Genomic DNA, 17,585 nt, shown 5'->3' with positions numbered 1-17,585 from the left:
ACCTTTGACCACCAAAATCTAATCAGTTCATCGCTGAGTCCAAGTGGACGTTTGTGCCACATTTGAAGAAATTCCCTCAAGGCATTGATTTCATAAATCACAAGATTGGGACATACATACTAACATACAGACAACCTGATAACATGATGCCTGCAGCTGAGGCTGGCGCAGAAGCACAAACATTCCAGAGAAACATTTGCAATAAAACCAAACTTGAAATAGGTTATACTGGATCCAACCATTTATTGATGATCTTTACATTGCCAAGATAAAATGGGCGAGACAAAAATAGAAAAAAAAAAAAGAGTTTCTCAAAATGAACACAAAAGTGAGTACCATGTGCACACATTTCTTTTACTTGACTGATCCTAACAGTACATTCAAGCAACTGTGCTAAGAATTCCTTCCTTGCTAAACTGGAAGTATACAACATCACTGACAGTGAATAAATGCTTACAATACAGAAGAAACAGAGACACACAAGTAACTTTACAAAAGTACACATAATAAAAGTCCCTTTAATATAACCTTGTCTTAACTTATGGCTTTGCTGACGAAGATTATGTGCAGTATGATTCCCCAAAAAGTGCAAATCTCCCAACATGTACATGTAAACTTAACATATGCAGTGAATTGTAACTGACCTTTGATTACAGTGTGTAATGGAAACAGTGTCATTTAACCGTAGCTCACCGGAGCCACGTGTGCTGCCTTGAGTGGAGCTCGTTTCTTCAGGATGACAAGGTCAGAGGACATATACAAACACAAGGCCCGACGTTATCTGTAGCAGCCGTATATGGGAGCCAGCCATACTCAGAGCAGATGAGGCAAGGCAGGGAGAGGAACAGAGCTGGGTCAAATGTTAACCATCTCCATTAGAGTCTGATCCAGCATCTGCTTTACGCTCAGGCCTTCTTCTTTAGCTCGTGTGAGTTTCTCTGTTAATATAGCATTGCATCGGTTAAAAACATCATAGAAACAGCGCAGAGATGCACAGAGTATAAACAGACAAAGCTCTAGCCCAGGATAAGAGTGTTGATATGTGCTGGATGTTGTTGAAAACCTTATGAGTGTGAGAAATTTCACCATAATATATTTGTTAACAGCAGTTTGCATTCATTAAGCACCACATATCCACAACTCCAATAACTGTGAGCCCACTCACTGGAAATATTATACTCAGGCTATAGACAGGGCTGCAGTCAAGACTGCGTGAGCTGGTTTTTAGGACAAGAGAATGGTGCTTTGCCCACTCTGATTTGGCAATGGATTTAAATGTTGCTCATGGCTTACAGTATCAAGTCCAGACACCATCTCCAGGAAGTTTCGGGCCAATCAAGACAAAAAAACGTGAGCACCAATTCAACCCCAAGAGACCTCTATAGAAACAAATGATTTCCCTGCACAGCTACCTCTAATGCTGTTTACCCTACTGCAACTCTAATTTAACAGGCATGTATGTGAACTCTCATATGTATCAGTAGTCAGCACTGCATCTTTGCAGCTTCACAAAGTATACTCCTTCATCCTGTGTTGCTATTTAGACTTCAGTGAATTCTGAAGGTTTGCTTGTTCAGCGTGTTTACGCTCATTGTGAGATCAGGGACAGTCTGTCAGGAAAATCAAATGTATTATATAAAAAAAGGTAATAAAAAAACAGACGTGTGTCCTGACCGATGTGCTACAGATTAAAAGACGACCCTCAAAGAAAAAAATAAGTCCAACAAGCAACAAGAGAGCAAGTCAAATCTATATTCGCACCAAAATTATGGGCAGTTTGGTTTTACATTCCTGTTTTGTAGCTTTCAATTCATACTTCAAACCTGTCTTGTCTTTAAGGTTAGCTATTATAACATTACAGAGGGGATGATGAATGTACAAATTCTAGACCCCCTACAGCATTTTATGAGCCTTCCCCAGCCTTCACCCCATGAGCAACAGCACCATGAAGATTTTAACTGATATGCTACAACCCTGTCGATAACTGAGTAAATGCATCAACTCTTCTTAACCTGAGGTTTTCCAACCTCCCGTCTAAATCTGCAGTTTGAGCATGCATAATGTTAAAATCTTACGTTGTATTCCCGTTTGTTGAAACCATTACTTGGTTTAAGCTTTGTGTCATAGACACGGTTGTCTATACTTGTTTTGTTATATCACAGCATTAGACAATATGCCTGGACGTTTGAGATTCAGAAGAATGAAAGCACATGAGAGCCCGTTCCAGATTAAGCTTCATTTAAGGCTACTCTCAGTTCATTGGTCAGAAGGCGGTTTTTCTCAAGCTGCTTGTATAGGTGGTCTTGACAGTCAGAAAGCAGGTAAAGAGAAAAAGGGAAAGAGACAGAAGGCAGGTTAGTACATAAGACAAAGAGTTAGTGGAGCTGATCACAAAACAAGTGACAAGTTCATGTTCAAGCTGTTGAAGTGCTGACCTCATGAACATCAAACTAAAGCATTTCCAAAAAGGTGGCTAACTTTCTGTCCTGGTTACCCATGGCAACATCACCTTCTCATTATTCCTTTAGAGCTTGCTGAAGCTTTTACTGAGAATTTTCTTGTGTGTCCATGATATTAAGGATAGCCGGGAAGAAGCCTACACATAAATACCCAATGCCTAGTACAGACTCAAAGTCACTGGCTTCTGGTGCAAGGACCAAGGCTAGGCTTATCGTGCTAGAAACACCAAAGCTAAAATCAATCTCTAAGACAGTGGTTCCCAACTGGTCCAGCCACAGGGTCCAGATATCTCCTGAGTCTGTATTTCAAGGTCCACAAAGTTTAATATATTCAGCGTTATACTGATGTTGGCCAAGTCCTCCAGCTAGTTTACAGTCTCTGTTAAGTAGCTGTAAATGTTACTTCAAAATAAAAGTTAGTGCCAGAAATTCACTGTACTTCAAAATAAAGTGTGTTTTTTCCAAAACTTGACGTTTGTGAGTCACTTGCAGTCCATTTATGGAGCCCTGACCCACTTTTGAACCACGACCCACCAGTTGGGAACCACTGCTCTAAAAAGTTTACCAATCAAATGACAGACCTCTCTTCCTTGCAGAGGCAGTGTGTAGTATTTAGTGGCACCTAGTGGTGAGGATGGCTGCCTACAACCAGCTGCAACTTCTTCCATGAGCCAAAAGTGAACTCTCGGTTAAGATTGCTTCAGTGTTCTTTGTTCAGGAGTTTTTCACCATGAGCCAAATTTACAGAAGTCTCTTCCTCTCCAAAACAAACGGACCGGGTGATTAAAACCAGTTATAAAGCAGTTTCATATTACAGTACAAATTAATGTTTCTCCAACGCTGTTCGGTTTGTCGCAGATTTTAGGGGGAGCCCAATTATCTGCAGAGGTCCCTTTCTCTCGAAAACAAATGGAGCTGGTGATTTAGACTACTTAAACACTGAATAAAGCAATTCTACATTAAAAATCTGGGTTTTTCTGATGCAATCATGGATGGAGGGGCTGCTAACTAAGATGGCCAACACAAAAACGCAAACATAAAACGACTCATTCTAAGGCAAAGAAAACAACAATTCTTATCTTCCAGGACACTAAAGAAAACATACCTATTATATTATATTCAATTTTAGCCAATATATCCCCCTGAATCCTACACACTGGACCTTTAAAGGAGGGTGCCTCCACTAAAGATCATTAAGGTTTGAGTCAGTATTTACATTTAAAATCCCTGGTGATGCAGTTTATCCTTTAACCACAATAGGTGTGCTTAAGGCATCAGAGTTTGGAAACTTACAATTACAATACAGAAAGCAGCTGTTCAAATTTTAACTTATTTTTCTATTTCAAAAGGAAAACAGAGGACAACCATTGTATTTCCTGTGAACACTTCTTTGTTACAAATAAAGAGGATTAATTAAAATACTGCCATTATAACAAATAACCATCCTCTCAAACAGAAAAAGGAACAGTGGGTGGGAGAGGAGCCTCAAGAGTTTATTCAAAAGCTACTCGACAAAACAAATTAAAAAGACACAGAAGACAAAAAAAGAGAAAAGATGGGACAAATGGAAATGAAGAAACATCGCAGGAGAAAAGGGGGAAGGGCTGGCATAGATGGAAGAATGTTTATTTTAAACAAAGCAATAGGGCTCAAAGGTCTGTATGAGAGATGAACAAATGGATGGCGGCAGCGACAGCCCGGTGTGCAGTAGTGACGGGGCAGTAAGGAAATACAGAGACAGAGAGTCGGGCTGCGCTGCACAGGAGAGAGATGATGTTCAACCAGCTTCTGGGCTGAGGGGTGTAAAAATTTAGCTGTGAAAAAAAGGAGAAGAACAAAAAGTGTTGGAGATATGAAAAGGAGGAATGGAAGATAAATGTCATGCAGAACAAAGGAGGGGAAAGGAATGCAGAACTGAGCCAGAAAAGCTAAAGAAAATCAAGCTTATGAAGAAATGTGGCTATGTTGCGAGAAGCTCAAGAGAAGAGAAAAAAACCCCACTACAACTAAGTGTAGTTAATAGATAACCAAAGGTTTGGTAAATCTAGCCTAAGAACCTAGTCAGCAATATATCCAAACACCTTTAGTGCACACACACACACACACATCAGGGTTAGACAAGCAATAGCTGCACTCAAACATGCCAGGAGAGGGAGCTATTGTATCTTGGAAAAAGTGGTTAGGGGTGCTGAGATCTAAGGCACAGAGCAGAAACAAGCATGTGGTGAATTACATGGAAGTCATGTCGTTGAGGGCATGGTCCAGCTCCTCGCTGATGGCCTTGTACTTCAGTTTCTGGGCATACAGCTCATCTATTGTGTGGTAATTATTGTGAGGTGGCAGTGAAGGATTTGGAATAAAACAAGAAGACAGCAGAGAAATAATAGCGTCAGAGAACAGAAGTCAAAAAGGGGAAAAACACAAATAGAGAAACTGAAAAAGAAAAAAGAGAGCAGGACAGAAATAGGAAGTGCACATGAACAGCTGCTGATGTTGTGTCAGATTCCTGAGGAGTCACTGAGAAACTGCATCACATGTTCCGTGACCCTGAGAGGACTGCTTGGGACGAGCTGGCCTTGAACAGTCACTACAGCAGCATGCCAAACAGCATTGTGGTGAGAAATGTTGCCAACATGAATAATATCACGCCAGCCTCTATGGATCGCTGCTTTGTTTCCGTCCCCCCATAGGCCATGCAGATATGTGTCCTGAGGTCTATTTAGCACCCCGCTACCCAGATAAATAAATAACCTCACTGTTTCTTTTTTTAACGACTGCCCCTTTAAGAAATTAGAAGAACGAGAAGAACACTCTATGGAGGAAACCTGAATAAGTTCGCACTATGACAAACACACCCCTATATTTTGTGTTTTCAAATGCCAAAAAATTAAAGTAGAAAAGATTCATACCCTCCAAGTCATCAATGGTCTTCTCAAGCTTGGCGACTGATCTCTCAGCGAACTCAGCACGAGTCTCAGCCTGAGTGAAACAAACATTAACGATTCACATTAACAATTCATATTAAAAAGGTTTACATTACCAGCCACAGCCCTGTAAGCATTTTAAAAAAACAGAATATCACTTCCAATAAAACAAAAATGCAAAGTCAGCATACTCATTTTAATTAACTAAAGAGGCAACATCTAAATCTTCAGGTTTACTGTAGTTCTACAAAATGCTTATGTAAAAAAGGGAACACAGCATCTTTTTTACAAAAATGACTCACTAGCAAATTTTGCCAACCTAATTTCAACTCACCTCCTTCAACTTGTCTGTAAGAACCTTGATCTCCTCCTCGTACTTGTCCTCCTTCTGTGAGTACTGTGGTCGCATACAAAGGCCAGAGTCAGGTGCATATACACAAGACAATTTTAAACACACTTCAAGGGTTTATACTGCGGATTATTTGCAATGTATCATCCTGGTCAGCAGCCCTACCTTCTCTGCCTGAGCCTCCAGAGACTTCAGGTTGTTCTGTACGGTTTTCAGCTCCTCCTCAAGCTCGGAGCATTTGCTGTTGATTTACGGTTTGGGTTGAACCAGCAGGAAGATGCCACAGACAAACAAAAAAACAAACAGAATTTGTCTGAAATGTTATTTAAAGTTGTGACTTGGAGGAACAGATGGGAGGAAAAGGAAGGACGTTTTTACCTTTCAGACAGCTCAGCGCGCTCCTCTGTACGTTCCAAGTCACTCTCAATGATCACCAGCTTACGGGCCACCTGAAGTCACAACGTACAGAGTTAAGTTTAATACATCAACAATGAAACGGAATTAAATTTCTTCTGTGGCTGTAACTCTATTTATGACAATGTGGCTATAATGTGCATCTGACAAAGTGTCCACTGATGCCAGCTGCTACATTTAAGTAAAAGAATGTAGAAAACGCTGAGCTCAAACTTCAAAGTGCAGTGAACAGCTGAGAAACATGCCTCCTCGTATTTGCGGTCAGCCTCCTCTGCAATGTGTTTGGCCTCCTTCAGCTGGATCTCCTGCAGCTCCATCTTCTCCTCGTCCTTCATTGCCCTGTTCTCAATGACCTTCATGCCTCTGAGGGGAGAGAGAACATAGTGTGGTGGGTTAAGACGTGGAAAACACAGGCACAACAGCAGGTCAGTATGTTTTGATAATTCCCTGATGATAATAAAATTTTAACTAACAAAGATGAGTAGTTTCTTATACGGGCTCAGGAAATTCCATTTTAAACTGATAAACTTTACACAGAGCACATGACTCCTACTGAGGTCTAATAATAGTGAGAAGGTGGTCTGAAATTTCAGACAGGGACTTTCAGAGACATACACTTACATATTTGAACAATAAGTCTGGATATTTTACAGATATACTCATATGTCATATCATAGTGGTGGACAATAGATTACAGCGATTCTTTGGACAGTAATACAATGCTTGCTGATATCACAAAGTCTGCCACGAATAAGATTTGATTAATTCAGGGGCCTGTGATCGATATGAGACGATACCAGTTAATGCCCTCATTGTCTCTTTCTTGGCTGTTTGCCATTCTCTGCCTGGCATCAGATTGCTAGCAGTGTATCAATGTTTAGGGAAGGTGTGCTCGGATGGAAATTGTGACGTGTCATGGTAATTTCAAAACAAAGGCGTAAAAGCATAAAGATGACGATATGTATCAATAATTTCACTTTGCACTGATGAGACTGGGTCATCGATCATTAAATCGATATTTCAGTCCAGATTGATTTATTGTTACACCCCTAGTGGACAACACTGGGTACATGATGGATTGTGTGTAAGTGGTCAGGTTTGAATAAACACCAAGTACTGCATGTCACACTCATGGTGAGGAGTGGGACTGTATTATCCATGCTTTCAACACCTACATTTGTTGCATGAAAAGACTAAGTTTCTATCAAAATGCCACAGGTGTGCTTTCCACTTTTGGTCAGGGGTGATTGTATTAAGTATAAAGTACCATAGATATCAACAACTGTGCAGACATGCTATAATGCAACATGTCAACAAAGAAAACTAATTTCCCAGCCCCATGTTTCAGCTCAGTACCACACCTCTAAAACATTAGTGCAATCTGTCTTCCAGCCAGCAGTGGCAGCACTGAGCAGGATGTGAGGAGTGGTACTCCAACAGCATGAATCAGGTGCAATCTTTGATTTGCTAGCATACTGTAGTTTAGCAGAATCCAGCACTTCAGTGCCAGAGTCATAAAAAACTTGTTTTCCTATTTGTCTTAAAGTCATCCAGCAGCAGCATGACCGCTGTGCTCCAAAATGTTTGCAGCAGCATGTGACCGGATCGGTGCAGTGACTCCAGGCTGAATTTTCTTCTGTTTGACTACAAAGATCCTGTCCTAACCCTGCCACATCATGCTTTACTAAGGAATATATTTCACTGAGATGATGGAGAACTAATGGGTGGAGGACTACGCATATGAAAAGTGCAGCTATGATTTCTTGCATAATACCAAGACCTAACAAAGGAGTGTATGAGTGGACTGTGTTGACCAAGTGGGGTCTTTGCTCCAGGTGCATGGTGCCCACCTCTCGCTCTCATCAGCAGCCTTCTCAGCCTCCTCCAGCTTGGTCAGCGCTGTAGCCAGACGCTCCTGTGCGCGGTCCAACTCCTCCTCAACCAGCTGGATACGTCTGTTCAGGGAAGCTACATCACCCTCAGCCTAGGAGAACACAACACCACATTCATACAGTCAAATCAACTTCATTTGTATAGCTTAACATCATGTATTATGTGTCAACTGGCTCTGCAAGCTTACAACACCCAAACCATCCCATACTCCCTCAGGAGGGGGCTTGAGCTGGGTCAGGGACAAACCCAAGGGAGGGATGGAGACTCTAATGGGCTGATTTTGTTCATTTCTATTCTTTTAATACAGATTTTAGACCTACCACATGTTAGCAGAGCCCGTAAAAACAATCCAACCCCATTTATTTACTCTTCCAGCCCTCTTTCCAGTCAAGGCTGTCTCTGTGATTGTAGCAGTATCTTGTCTCATGAACACACAGGCGACACAACATGGTTACAGTTTGGTATTTAAGAGAGGAAAAAGCAGCTCCCCTGTGCTCCAACTAGCTGGTAGCTGCGGGAGTTTCACAAACGGATTTGATGCCAGAGGACCTGTGGTGCTGCTGCAGCAGCGTTAGCCTAATGTTACTTATTACAGTGCTGTTTGTTTATTCAGGGGCGAGCCGGGTGGAGTCCTTTCATCCACCCATCTTTAACCCGCATCCTACAGTGGGCTAATCTCAAGCATGCATGCATTTGAGCATAAAGCGTCGCTGTCTGGGCCTAGCAGCCACGCTTTTTGACCAGATTTACGCCTAATGCCGTCGACAGCCTGGGGACTAATTGCCTTAAATAATTAGCGGAGCGGCTTACTGCTTCCCTCGCACTCCTCTCCTGGTTCAGTTCCCGCTGTAGTAACGCTGCCCGGTCCTCCGCCGCATCGGCCTGGTCCTGCAACGACTTGATTTTCTTCTTCACAGCTTCCAGAGAGCTCCCGCCGGCCATTTTTGCTCCTTTTTTTTGTGTCTCGGCTAAGCTAGTTTCACCCTCAGCTCGGTGTAGGATGCCTGCCTCAACGCAGACACACACACTTGGAGATGCGGCGCGTTTGATCCCTGCCCCCACCGCCTTTAATCAACCGCTGATGAGGATTGGGACGTGCCATCAATCCCGGAAGTACTTGAGTTCACACGCAAGTAATAAAATTTATCAAACGAATAAATAAAATATATTGAATGCGCTGATTTCCAGTGTTTTTTTCTTTTTAAAGTCATTTAATTTCTTCTACTTTTTGTTAGTTAGGCTGTACAACTATCTAATTCATGACGTGATTTGAGTGCATCCCCTGCTGGTGCATTGAGCTGACCCTACCAAAATCACAGCCCCAAACATTTCTCATTCAGTCATGAGCTAAGTTACAATTGTTTCCACACAGAGCTTATTAAGACTCTAATTTATTAAAAAAACATAAATCTTCTTGTCACTAGCAATAATAATAGTTCCTCAGCTGTTGGCCTGTGTCCTGCTGTCTTTGTGGGGCTACTAAGGGACTGTACTTTACTAATGAGGGAAAGGGGGTGGCTGAGGTGTAACTTTTTTTGACCCTCCTGGAAGCTACAAATATTTTTTTTCTTGAGCTTCCCTGAGTTACTGGGGGATAACGCATGACCACCACCATATTTTCTTCTTATAACTACACCAAATGTAGGTATTGGAGCCGATGCAATGAGCAAACAGAGAAGTTTGAGTTGTCACAAAATCAAAAAGCTAATTTCTTGAGCAAAGTGCAAATTATCTTTAAAAATAATGCGTTAAAGGACTGTCAGAAATCTGAAAATTGATGATAATTTCTGTTTCCACAGTTTCAGGCTCTGGTAAATGGTGTAATTTTGGCGATTTTTACAGAAAACGTGCCATTCAAACCTCAGAGGGTATTTAAAATAAATGCAAAACACAACCATTTAAAGTTGTATGTCCTTTTCCTAAGCCAAAATAATAATAAAAAACACAAGTCCCTCCTTTGGACCACCTCCTTTCCCCTCATAAGTAACGAACAGTCCCTAAAAGATCTGACATATTTCGTTTACCTGCTACAAGTGCAACACATGTATCTGGTGCTGCTGACACTGCTGTCTACAGACACGGGATACTTTACCCACCACCTTTGTGCATTCCAGTGCATTTTGTATTGTATTTATTTATTTATTTATAAATTACAACTTAATAAAGCCTTGATTTTGTTTGTGATTTCATTTGATTCAACCAGACACTCCTGCACTTACTATTTGTCCATGGTGTATTGCATTTATCACACTTCATTATGTAGCAAATACTCAAAATGTACTAGTTTTTAGGCTCCTTCTCTTGTCCATGGTATGCATCTGTTTTTGCACTTTTTAAGTTTCAAATCAATCAATCAATCAATTAATAAAGTTCATCCTGGGAATCAAAGTGCATCTACCATCATTTTATCTTAATAATATTGTTGCTGTGTTGTTGTTGTTGTTGTTGTTGTTGTTGTTGTGGCATCAATTACGCGTAATTGGTGTGACATTAAATGCAGTCAATAAAGTGTAACTTCATCGGGGTCTGACATAACTGCCAACTGAAACCAGAACAACCACAAATCTGTCAAGGATTTTACACGCAAAAATATGCTTGTAAAATGCCCCAGTGAAACCCTACACTGGTCCTCAGATTCATCCAAATGGCTGTGGAATGCTCTGGTAAGCCAGTGAACAGTGACCTTACCATATACAGCTCATGGGCTAAATTTAACTATCCACATTTTCAACTTATACAGCCCATAGCCTTTTTATAATTAATTATTGCATACTTTAATCAGTAGAGTACATCTAAATGAGGGCTGGCAGTTTAGTTTCCTGATGGGGCCCAAGGGGTGGTTCAAGGTCAAACTATTATGCTGTGGGCGACCCACTGGGGCTTCTCCACCAGTCAGTGGTACCGTCAGCCCAAACTTACATCTGTGGCCTTCTTCTCAGCAAGCTCCAGTTTCTCCTGGGCATCCTTCAGGGCTTCAGAGTACTTGTCCAACTCATCCTCAGTTGACTTCAGCTTCTTCTGCAGTGCTACCAGGTCATCCTCAAGCTTGATGTCAGAGAAACAAGAGGGGGTTTAATAACATATAGACAGACAGACATCATTACCCTCAGACTCAATCACACCAAGTATGTGACACCTCACAGTGTCTGTAAATAATCTCTAAGGTGTGAAGATAATAAGTGTTAGCTCTGCATAGTGAAATCTATATAAACCATTTAGAAATACAATCATTTTCGGCTGTTAGAACATGCGCAATATTAGGCATTATAGCTGAATCCTACAATAAATGTAAATATTCCCATTTTGTTACCAACTTCATACAGCCCAAATATGGCGTAAAACAACCAAAAAAGCAACTTGTTAAAACTTTAAATCTTCATCTAATAGTATGAAGATAGTGCGGAACAACCATCGCTCCACCCAGATTGGGTTTGGCAAAGTGCTGGAAACATCAAGTCCAGACTGGTAAGTGAATCACTGCATAGTTCTAAGTGTGCGGAAATATTTTCTACCAGTTATTCTTATGAAGACGCATTGATTTTTTAGTCACAGGACGCTGGGCATGCAGGAACCATGCAGCGCCAGGCGCACCGTGCCAGCTGGCACCGGTGCGTAAAAGCACCAGAGCGCGTCTCACACTGGATGCCGACCTGTTTGCTCCTGTCCTCAGCTGCCTTCTTGTCTGACTCGGCCTGCTCAGCTCTATCCAAGGCGTTCTCCTTGTCGAGCTTGAGCATCTGCATCTTCTTCTTGATGGCATCCATGGCTGCTTATTGTCGGCGGTGTCCGCGCAAACCGAGAAACAAAAAGAAACTGAAAGAAAAGACGGGAGCGTCTGAACCACACTGAACGCCAAGCTGGAGTGCGAGCTCGCCTGGATTGTAGTGAGTCAAATATGTAGTTTGGCTCGGCAGTTACTGGATACCCAATACTTTTTTGGAAACAACTGCAGCTGTTTGTCAACGTGTGACCGGTCTTTTTTCTGGATCTCTTCAGTGATTCGCTCTTGCATGATATTTGACCACTTCTATGACTATACATGGGGTACAGACGTCAGGAGGGTACACCCCTCTCACACCAAGATTTCTCAGTCCACTCCTATTTCTAACACCCTCCAAGTGACAGGCAGGAAGTGGAGTGTCAAGACTCAAAGAAGTAGTAGCTCCTCTGAGGGGGGCTATTTGGGACAAACATGTTGATATTTGTGACCTTATTATCACCCAGGAAAATAACCCAGGACCTTCATGTGAGAACAACAGACATCATTTGAGTATTGTCTTACTATTACTTATACTTTTTACATATGGCTTTTGCCAAAACAAATGATTTCAAACACAAGTTAATCATGAACTCACAACACATGTCAACATTTCAACAGAGATTGGTTCCAGATTGGATTGTAATAGCCCCCCATGCATCAGAGCTATTCATACAAAACAAATATATCTGATTGGATAAGCCCCTGTGAAAGTTCCTCTCCCTGTGTGGGGTGTCATATTAGCCAGTATGGCTTGTTTGTCTTCCAGGGATCATTTCAGCAGCTCCCTCACAGCATAGTTTCACATCCGAACAGCAATCAGATAGGCTTTGCTGTCTGTAGAGGTGTATCATCGAGCTCGTCCAACTCCTCTCTCAGCTATGAGAGTTACATCTCAGATGGGCCACGGTGGATATAGTGGCGTGCACGCTGGAAGACACAGAAGCTGTGGCATTTCCACAGGCCCCCCCCCCCTGCGCCTCTGCGATAGTTCGCAAGGTCACTGGCACAGCCGCAGCTGTCACACACAACCTGTGGTCAGGACGAGTGCAGGGTTGAGTAAGAATAGTTTACAGCCAACTACAGTAATTCATTTTTTTTTTATTTTTTAGCACATGTTGGGGAAACTGAACCTTAAGAAGAAGAATCAGGCTTCAAATATGGGTGAAATTAAGATGTATAGGTTAGATATGCTGCACACACACACTAGTGTTATGTAAAACTATATGAAAAGCACTGTCTCTTGTCCATGAGGCATAACAACCCACACTGACAGTATTTTGTCACTCTCTAAGGAGCCTTGAGACTTAAGCATCCCCCCTGTCTTCCCATGTCTCCACTCCTCTGCTAGTGTTCTGTTGAGTGTATATTTTTGGGATCTAGCTGTTTGAAGGGCACCTGCTTGACTCTGTCCACAGCTCTTGTAGCCACTCCCACCCGCACTGAGCCCGACTTTTACAAAAGGGGCCTTAGCTGTCTTGCAGATCACTGTGGTTCCTTTGTGAAAGAAACTGAGGGAAAACAGATAAAACAAGCAGCCTAAATAATAACTCATACCCAGACACGTTACTGTTCTTAAGTCTTGATCAGCCTTACATTGAGCTGGATAAATCTCACCCCAGTAATAAATGCAGCCGATGCAGAAACACTTGTGGAGGATCTAACAAACTGGTCTCAAAGTTTTTATGGCAAAATTGTTTTAAGTCTATTTTTTACATTCAATTGCTTGTCCCTTCAGGTCTGTGGTTTCTGCTCCTATAGTTTTTCTCTATGGTGGTCTGGCCTCATATCCTACCTATAGAGCTTTTTTTAAGGCAGTCAGCTGTCACTGTGTTGTCATGCTGCCATGTGTTTTGTGGACTGTTAAGCAGCCAGCCAGGCATGCCAGTCATATGCAGAGATCAGAGAGGCTCACGGTGCAATCCATGTCAACCTCACACCCTGGATAGATAGAGAGACGAACATCCACGCATTGTACCTGTCCAACAAGTAATGATTTACTCAGATTGAGGGTTAGATGTTTAAGTAATTCTAAAATACTCGGGCCTTGAGTTCTCTGTAGTGCAAACAGAGGTCTTTTTTTTAAAGTAACTTAGTTTGTGATGTTTATATTCTCCTTCCAGGGTCATTGTACATGGACATGTTTACAGTATTATATATGAGTGGTCATCTTTATGGCTTCGTCTGAGCTTTTTAATGACATTTATTCACATTAATGGCAGGGATTGCCAATTTACAATCTATAAGGCTATTTACTATTTTATTTGTAGAATGACTTTGTCTTTACTCGCCATCTCCAGACTTGAGTAAATAGTTAAACTGGTTAAATGATCAGGTATTAAACCAATTTATTGTTCTCATTTTTGCACGTCATAGCCATTATTTCTTGAGTACTGCTCAATGGAAATCTTTTAATTAGTTGGTACACTGGAAAAAAATTTTCACTGTCAGTCAAATTTATGCTGACAAGTGTCATAATCAAAACAGCCCGCAGCATTCCCACAATTCCCATCATGCAGGAAAGTCTTTGGCCCTGTAACAATGACGTTTCGGACGTTTAAAGAGCCACAGTTGAAGTTTAAACACCTTTGAAGTTTTATTTCATTAGGTGACCACTGTCTGTTGATGGCCATGCATGCATTACTGATTTATTGTTGCGAAGACCTCATAAATCTAAACACAGTCTTTGTTTGTGGTTTCTTCTGTAATTGACTGCGATAATTCAAGTTGGATTTTTACAGGAATCTAGCAGTTTGCAGACTAAATAGTGACAGCACAGTTGAGTCAAACCTTGATGCAAGCAGCGTCATACTGCGAATAAAAGCCCAGAGCTGTTCATTATAGATGTGTTGAGACAGCTGGGTGAGCAGTTCCCAGACAAAAACGGGAGTACTGTGATGATTTCATTGTTAGTGTCTAGACTGGAATTTCCCACTTCCTTCTCAATAATTAAAAGTATAGAGGAGGAAGAATGTTGGTGCTCAACCCAATCCCTCTGAGTCAAACTTTAGCCCTTGCTTCAACTCAACTGAATCAAGCTTATCAAAACGATTTAGACGCGAAAGGCTAATATGTGAGGTCATGTAAAAATATCAGTGTGATGAGTGTGTTAACCCACTGTGCAATGTCCTTGTTACCGCCTGTCATTGCTGTGTCATTTTCCATCAGTGGAGTCACACAGCCAACAACCGGATGTGACAGAGGTGTTTTTATTGGAAATGAAAAAGTGAAAAAATGAAGGAGTGTCAGTGAAGAGAAAGAAAAAAGAAGCCATTTGTGCCTGTGGTGCTTACAAGTCAGGGCAGGTAACATTATATTGAATACAACAGTCTTCAGTGGATGAGGCCTATAACCTTGCTATGTAGCACGCAGCACTCATCAGTAACCGTACCCGCTTTCTGACTTTTATTATAATTAGATTTAGGGCATAAAAATAATGGATGAGCTGTCTTCTATCAGCTGCTTGTCCACATTAAATTCAATGCCCTCGTCCTTTTAGTCAGGGTTTTCTCTGTCTCTTCCTCAGCCAGCTCAGTGTAACAAGGCCTCTTGTTACAAGTCTGATCCAGTAGGAACTGGAAAATGTTGAAAGAGTTTCTCAGAGTGTTATCACTTAGACGAGCATATACGCTGTAGTAGCCTTGAAGAACTAAATTTAAGAGAAAATGGCAGAAAAAGGACCCCAGGTTTAAAAGCAGCGTTGGTAGCAGCTGCGCCACAGTAATTGACATTGCCGCCTCAAATTTTAGTGCCGGACAAATTTAGCGCGGCTCTCACTTCTTAGCATGGACTCAATATAGCTTCAGGTTTAGTGCTGACTCAGAAATACCATCTTGTACTGACACTTAGAGACCTTGTTCACTTGCCAGCACACACCTCTGTTATTCGGTTGGACTGGAGAACTTACAGTGGCTCTGCATCCTGTCAGTGCTGCTCCTATTGTGAGATGATGTAACAGACACACATGGAGAGTTGGATGTTTCATGTTTTATTTCTTCTGCCAACTGTTAAATTTTACTTTCTGTACATCGTATTTCCCAAAATAAAGGTCTTGATTCTGTTTTAAAGCCGTCTCCAAACCGACAGGAATAAAATTCTGGTGGAGAACTGAGTCCTTCTAGGTCTAAATATTAAACCGTAGTACATTTTGAGTACCAACCTACACTGATGTACTGAGCAAACTGATATGTTACGTTAAATGAGAGTAAAAATGGTCAAAAATAAGTTTATATTAACCAAAGTAAGGTGTTGTATTGGCACCAATATTGATACCCCTCCCAAAGTCTTTGCTTTTTATTTGCCTTGAAGAAGTAAAATTTGAGAATATCGAGTCTGAACACACTGGGAACAGAAACAACCAAAATGACTAAGTTTTGAATTGTCTAACATTAACTTCCTCCAGGTTGCTAAAACACTCATTTACACAGAAAATACTGAGGACATGACCCCAGTGTCCTCAGTGGTAGCTACGGCCCTGAATGTGGTCACAGATTCCTGAGATTGTGAAGAATGTGATACAGGTCATGTGCCCCAAATAACAAAAGAGTGCATCTTAGTTTTTTCTTGTCGGGCAGAATCTCAATAATTAAAATTAATTCATTGATTGGTTTAACTGAAACACCCCAAGTCCATGGCTCAGTGTTGAGAAGACTTTGGTGACACCAGTTCACTTGAATGATATTTTATTTATAAGCCTCTCTGTTGGAAAATGCAGAAATACGGACAAGTAATAGCCTACGCGATTCAAAAATTTTGAAAAATTGAAAAGGTATGTAACTGGAAATCACCAATGTCTTATAATAACTCATTGAAATCTGGAGGACAATATTTTACTTCTTCTCAGTGGTGTAATTCAGGTATACATTGCTTAGGAGACGTTATAAATGACACTGATTTAAGAAGCTTTCAGGATTTGAAGGAAACATAGAAACTGTCATCCAAATCCTTTTTTCTATATCTACAATTACGTTCTGCTATACGGGCTGCAAGTATCTTGAGTGGCAGCTGACTTGTTATTCATCCAATAATTAACTTAATTAGGAAACTGTCTGGATGAGCTTAAAGGACATGTTTTTTTAATTCATAATACTTTGTTAGAGCCTCCACAGACTCCACTAGGCATTATGGCAATTTGGAATAAGAACTGAGTTTGGGAAAATGTTTCTCGTTCCTCACAAAACATGAATTATGAGTTAACAAGCCTGAATTTCATATTTCAAACTTATTTGACACCAAAAGCAGCGTTACACTTTGAGTATATAAAGGGTGCATCTTAACATTGTATAGTATAAATATGTATTTTGAAAAAATGTTGCAGTATTGTTTTTACATACATGCATTTATTTATTACTCTACATATATTAATGTAAGGGAGTCAACTAGGACCAGGTGACTGGCCTAGTAGGTTTTTCAAGGTGTGTCTCTGCATTTTATTTTGACTGATGAAAAGCTTGTAGCTTGAAATGTCACCTTGGTGGTAATTAAATTTATGTTCAAAACAGCATTAACTATTGTGTGGACTCAGTTTTTCCATCTTTTGGATTTGGTTCAAAATTACATTCACAAGATCAAGACCAGAAAAGAACCTCGAACTGGAAGATGACGAAGATGGTGGTACCAAAAGGCAACCGACAAAATGGGGGAACTTCTAATACACATGGTAGAAAGCCTGGTAATGGAGGTCTCAAAGCTGACACAAAGTGTTAATAAACCAGAAAGTTAGGATATGATGGATTTAAAACACACTCGGTGTAAAAGAAACAACCACAAAAGGAACCTTGACACCAAAG

General features: G+C 41.0%; 1 protein-coding gene across 8 annotated transcripts; it reads right to left on the bottom strand.

Annotated features, from left to right (window-relative positions):
* Nucleotides 1-219: 219 nt before the first annotated feature.
* LOC117253574 (tropomyosin alpha-1 chain-like) lies at nucleotides 220-11,928 on the bottom strand. 8 transcript variants are annotated; one of them, XM_033621113.2, is made up of 10 exons: nucleotides 11,690-11,925; nucleotides 10,959-11,084; nucleotides 7,997-8,130; nucleotides 6,392-6,509; nucleotides 6,111-6,181; nucleotides 5,898-5,973; nucleotides 5,718-5,780; nucleotides 5,369-5,438; nucleotides 4,693-4,771; nucleotides 3,932-4,273 (listed from the first exon to the last, which is right to left on the bottom strand). In XM_033621113.2, exons 1-10 carry the CDS (start codon nucleotides 11,801-11,803, stop codon nucleotides 4,270-4,272), a joined length of 855 nt encoding a protein of 284 aa, XP_033477004.1. In that variant the 5' UTR covers nucleotides 11,804-11,925; the 3' UTR covers nucleotides 3,932-4,269. The 8 variants fall into 8 exon arrangements, with proteins under 8 accessions (XP_078017003.1, XP_033477013.1, XP_078017014.1 ...); XM_078160877.1 differs by lacking the exons at nucleotides 3,932-4,273; nucleotides 4,693-4,771 and adding an exon at nucleotides 220-2,302 and having other exon boundaries at nucleotides 11,690-11,927; XM_033621122.2 differs by lacking the exons at nucleotides 3,932-4,273; nucleotides 4,693-4,771 and adding an exon at nucleotides 220-938 and having other exon boundaries at nucleotides 11,690-11,927.
* Nucleotides 11,929-17,585: the final 5,657 nt, after the last annotated feature.

The sequence above is a fragment of the Epinephelus lanceolatus genome, chromosome 2, assembly GCF_041903045.1.
Source record: "Epinephelus lanceolatus isolate andai-2023 chromosome 2, ASM4190304v1, whole genome shotgun sequence".
Taxonomy (NCBI): Eukaryota; Metazoa; Chordata; class Actinopteri; order Perciformes; family Serranidae; genus Epinephelus; species Epinephelus lanceolatus.
Note: the sequence above shows the minus strand (reverse complement) of the source record. Positions and strands in the feature narration are given on the sequence as shown.

What these genes read in the sequence shown, in the direction of transcription:
- LOC117253574 (XM_033621144.2), bottom strand. Translation starts at nt 11,803, where the DNA reads ATGGATGCCATCAAGAAGAAGATGCAGATGCTCAAGCTCGACAAGGAG. An exon ending in CTGAGGACAGGAGCAAACAG is followed by an intron (nt 11,085 to 11,689) that starts GTCGGCATCCAG and finishes TCTGACATCAAG; the next exon opens with CTTGAGGATGACCTGGTAGC. An exon ending in GACCATTGATGACTTGGAGG is followed by an intron (nt 4,274 to 5,368) that starts GTATGAATCTTT and finishes TTTTTTTCACAG; the next exon opens with CTAAATTTTTACACCCCTCA.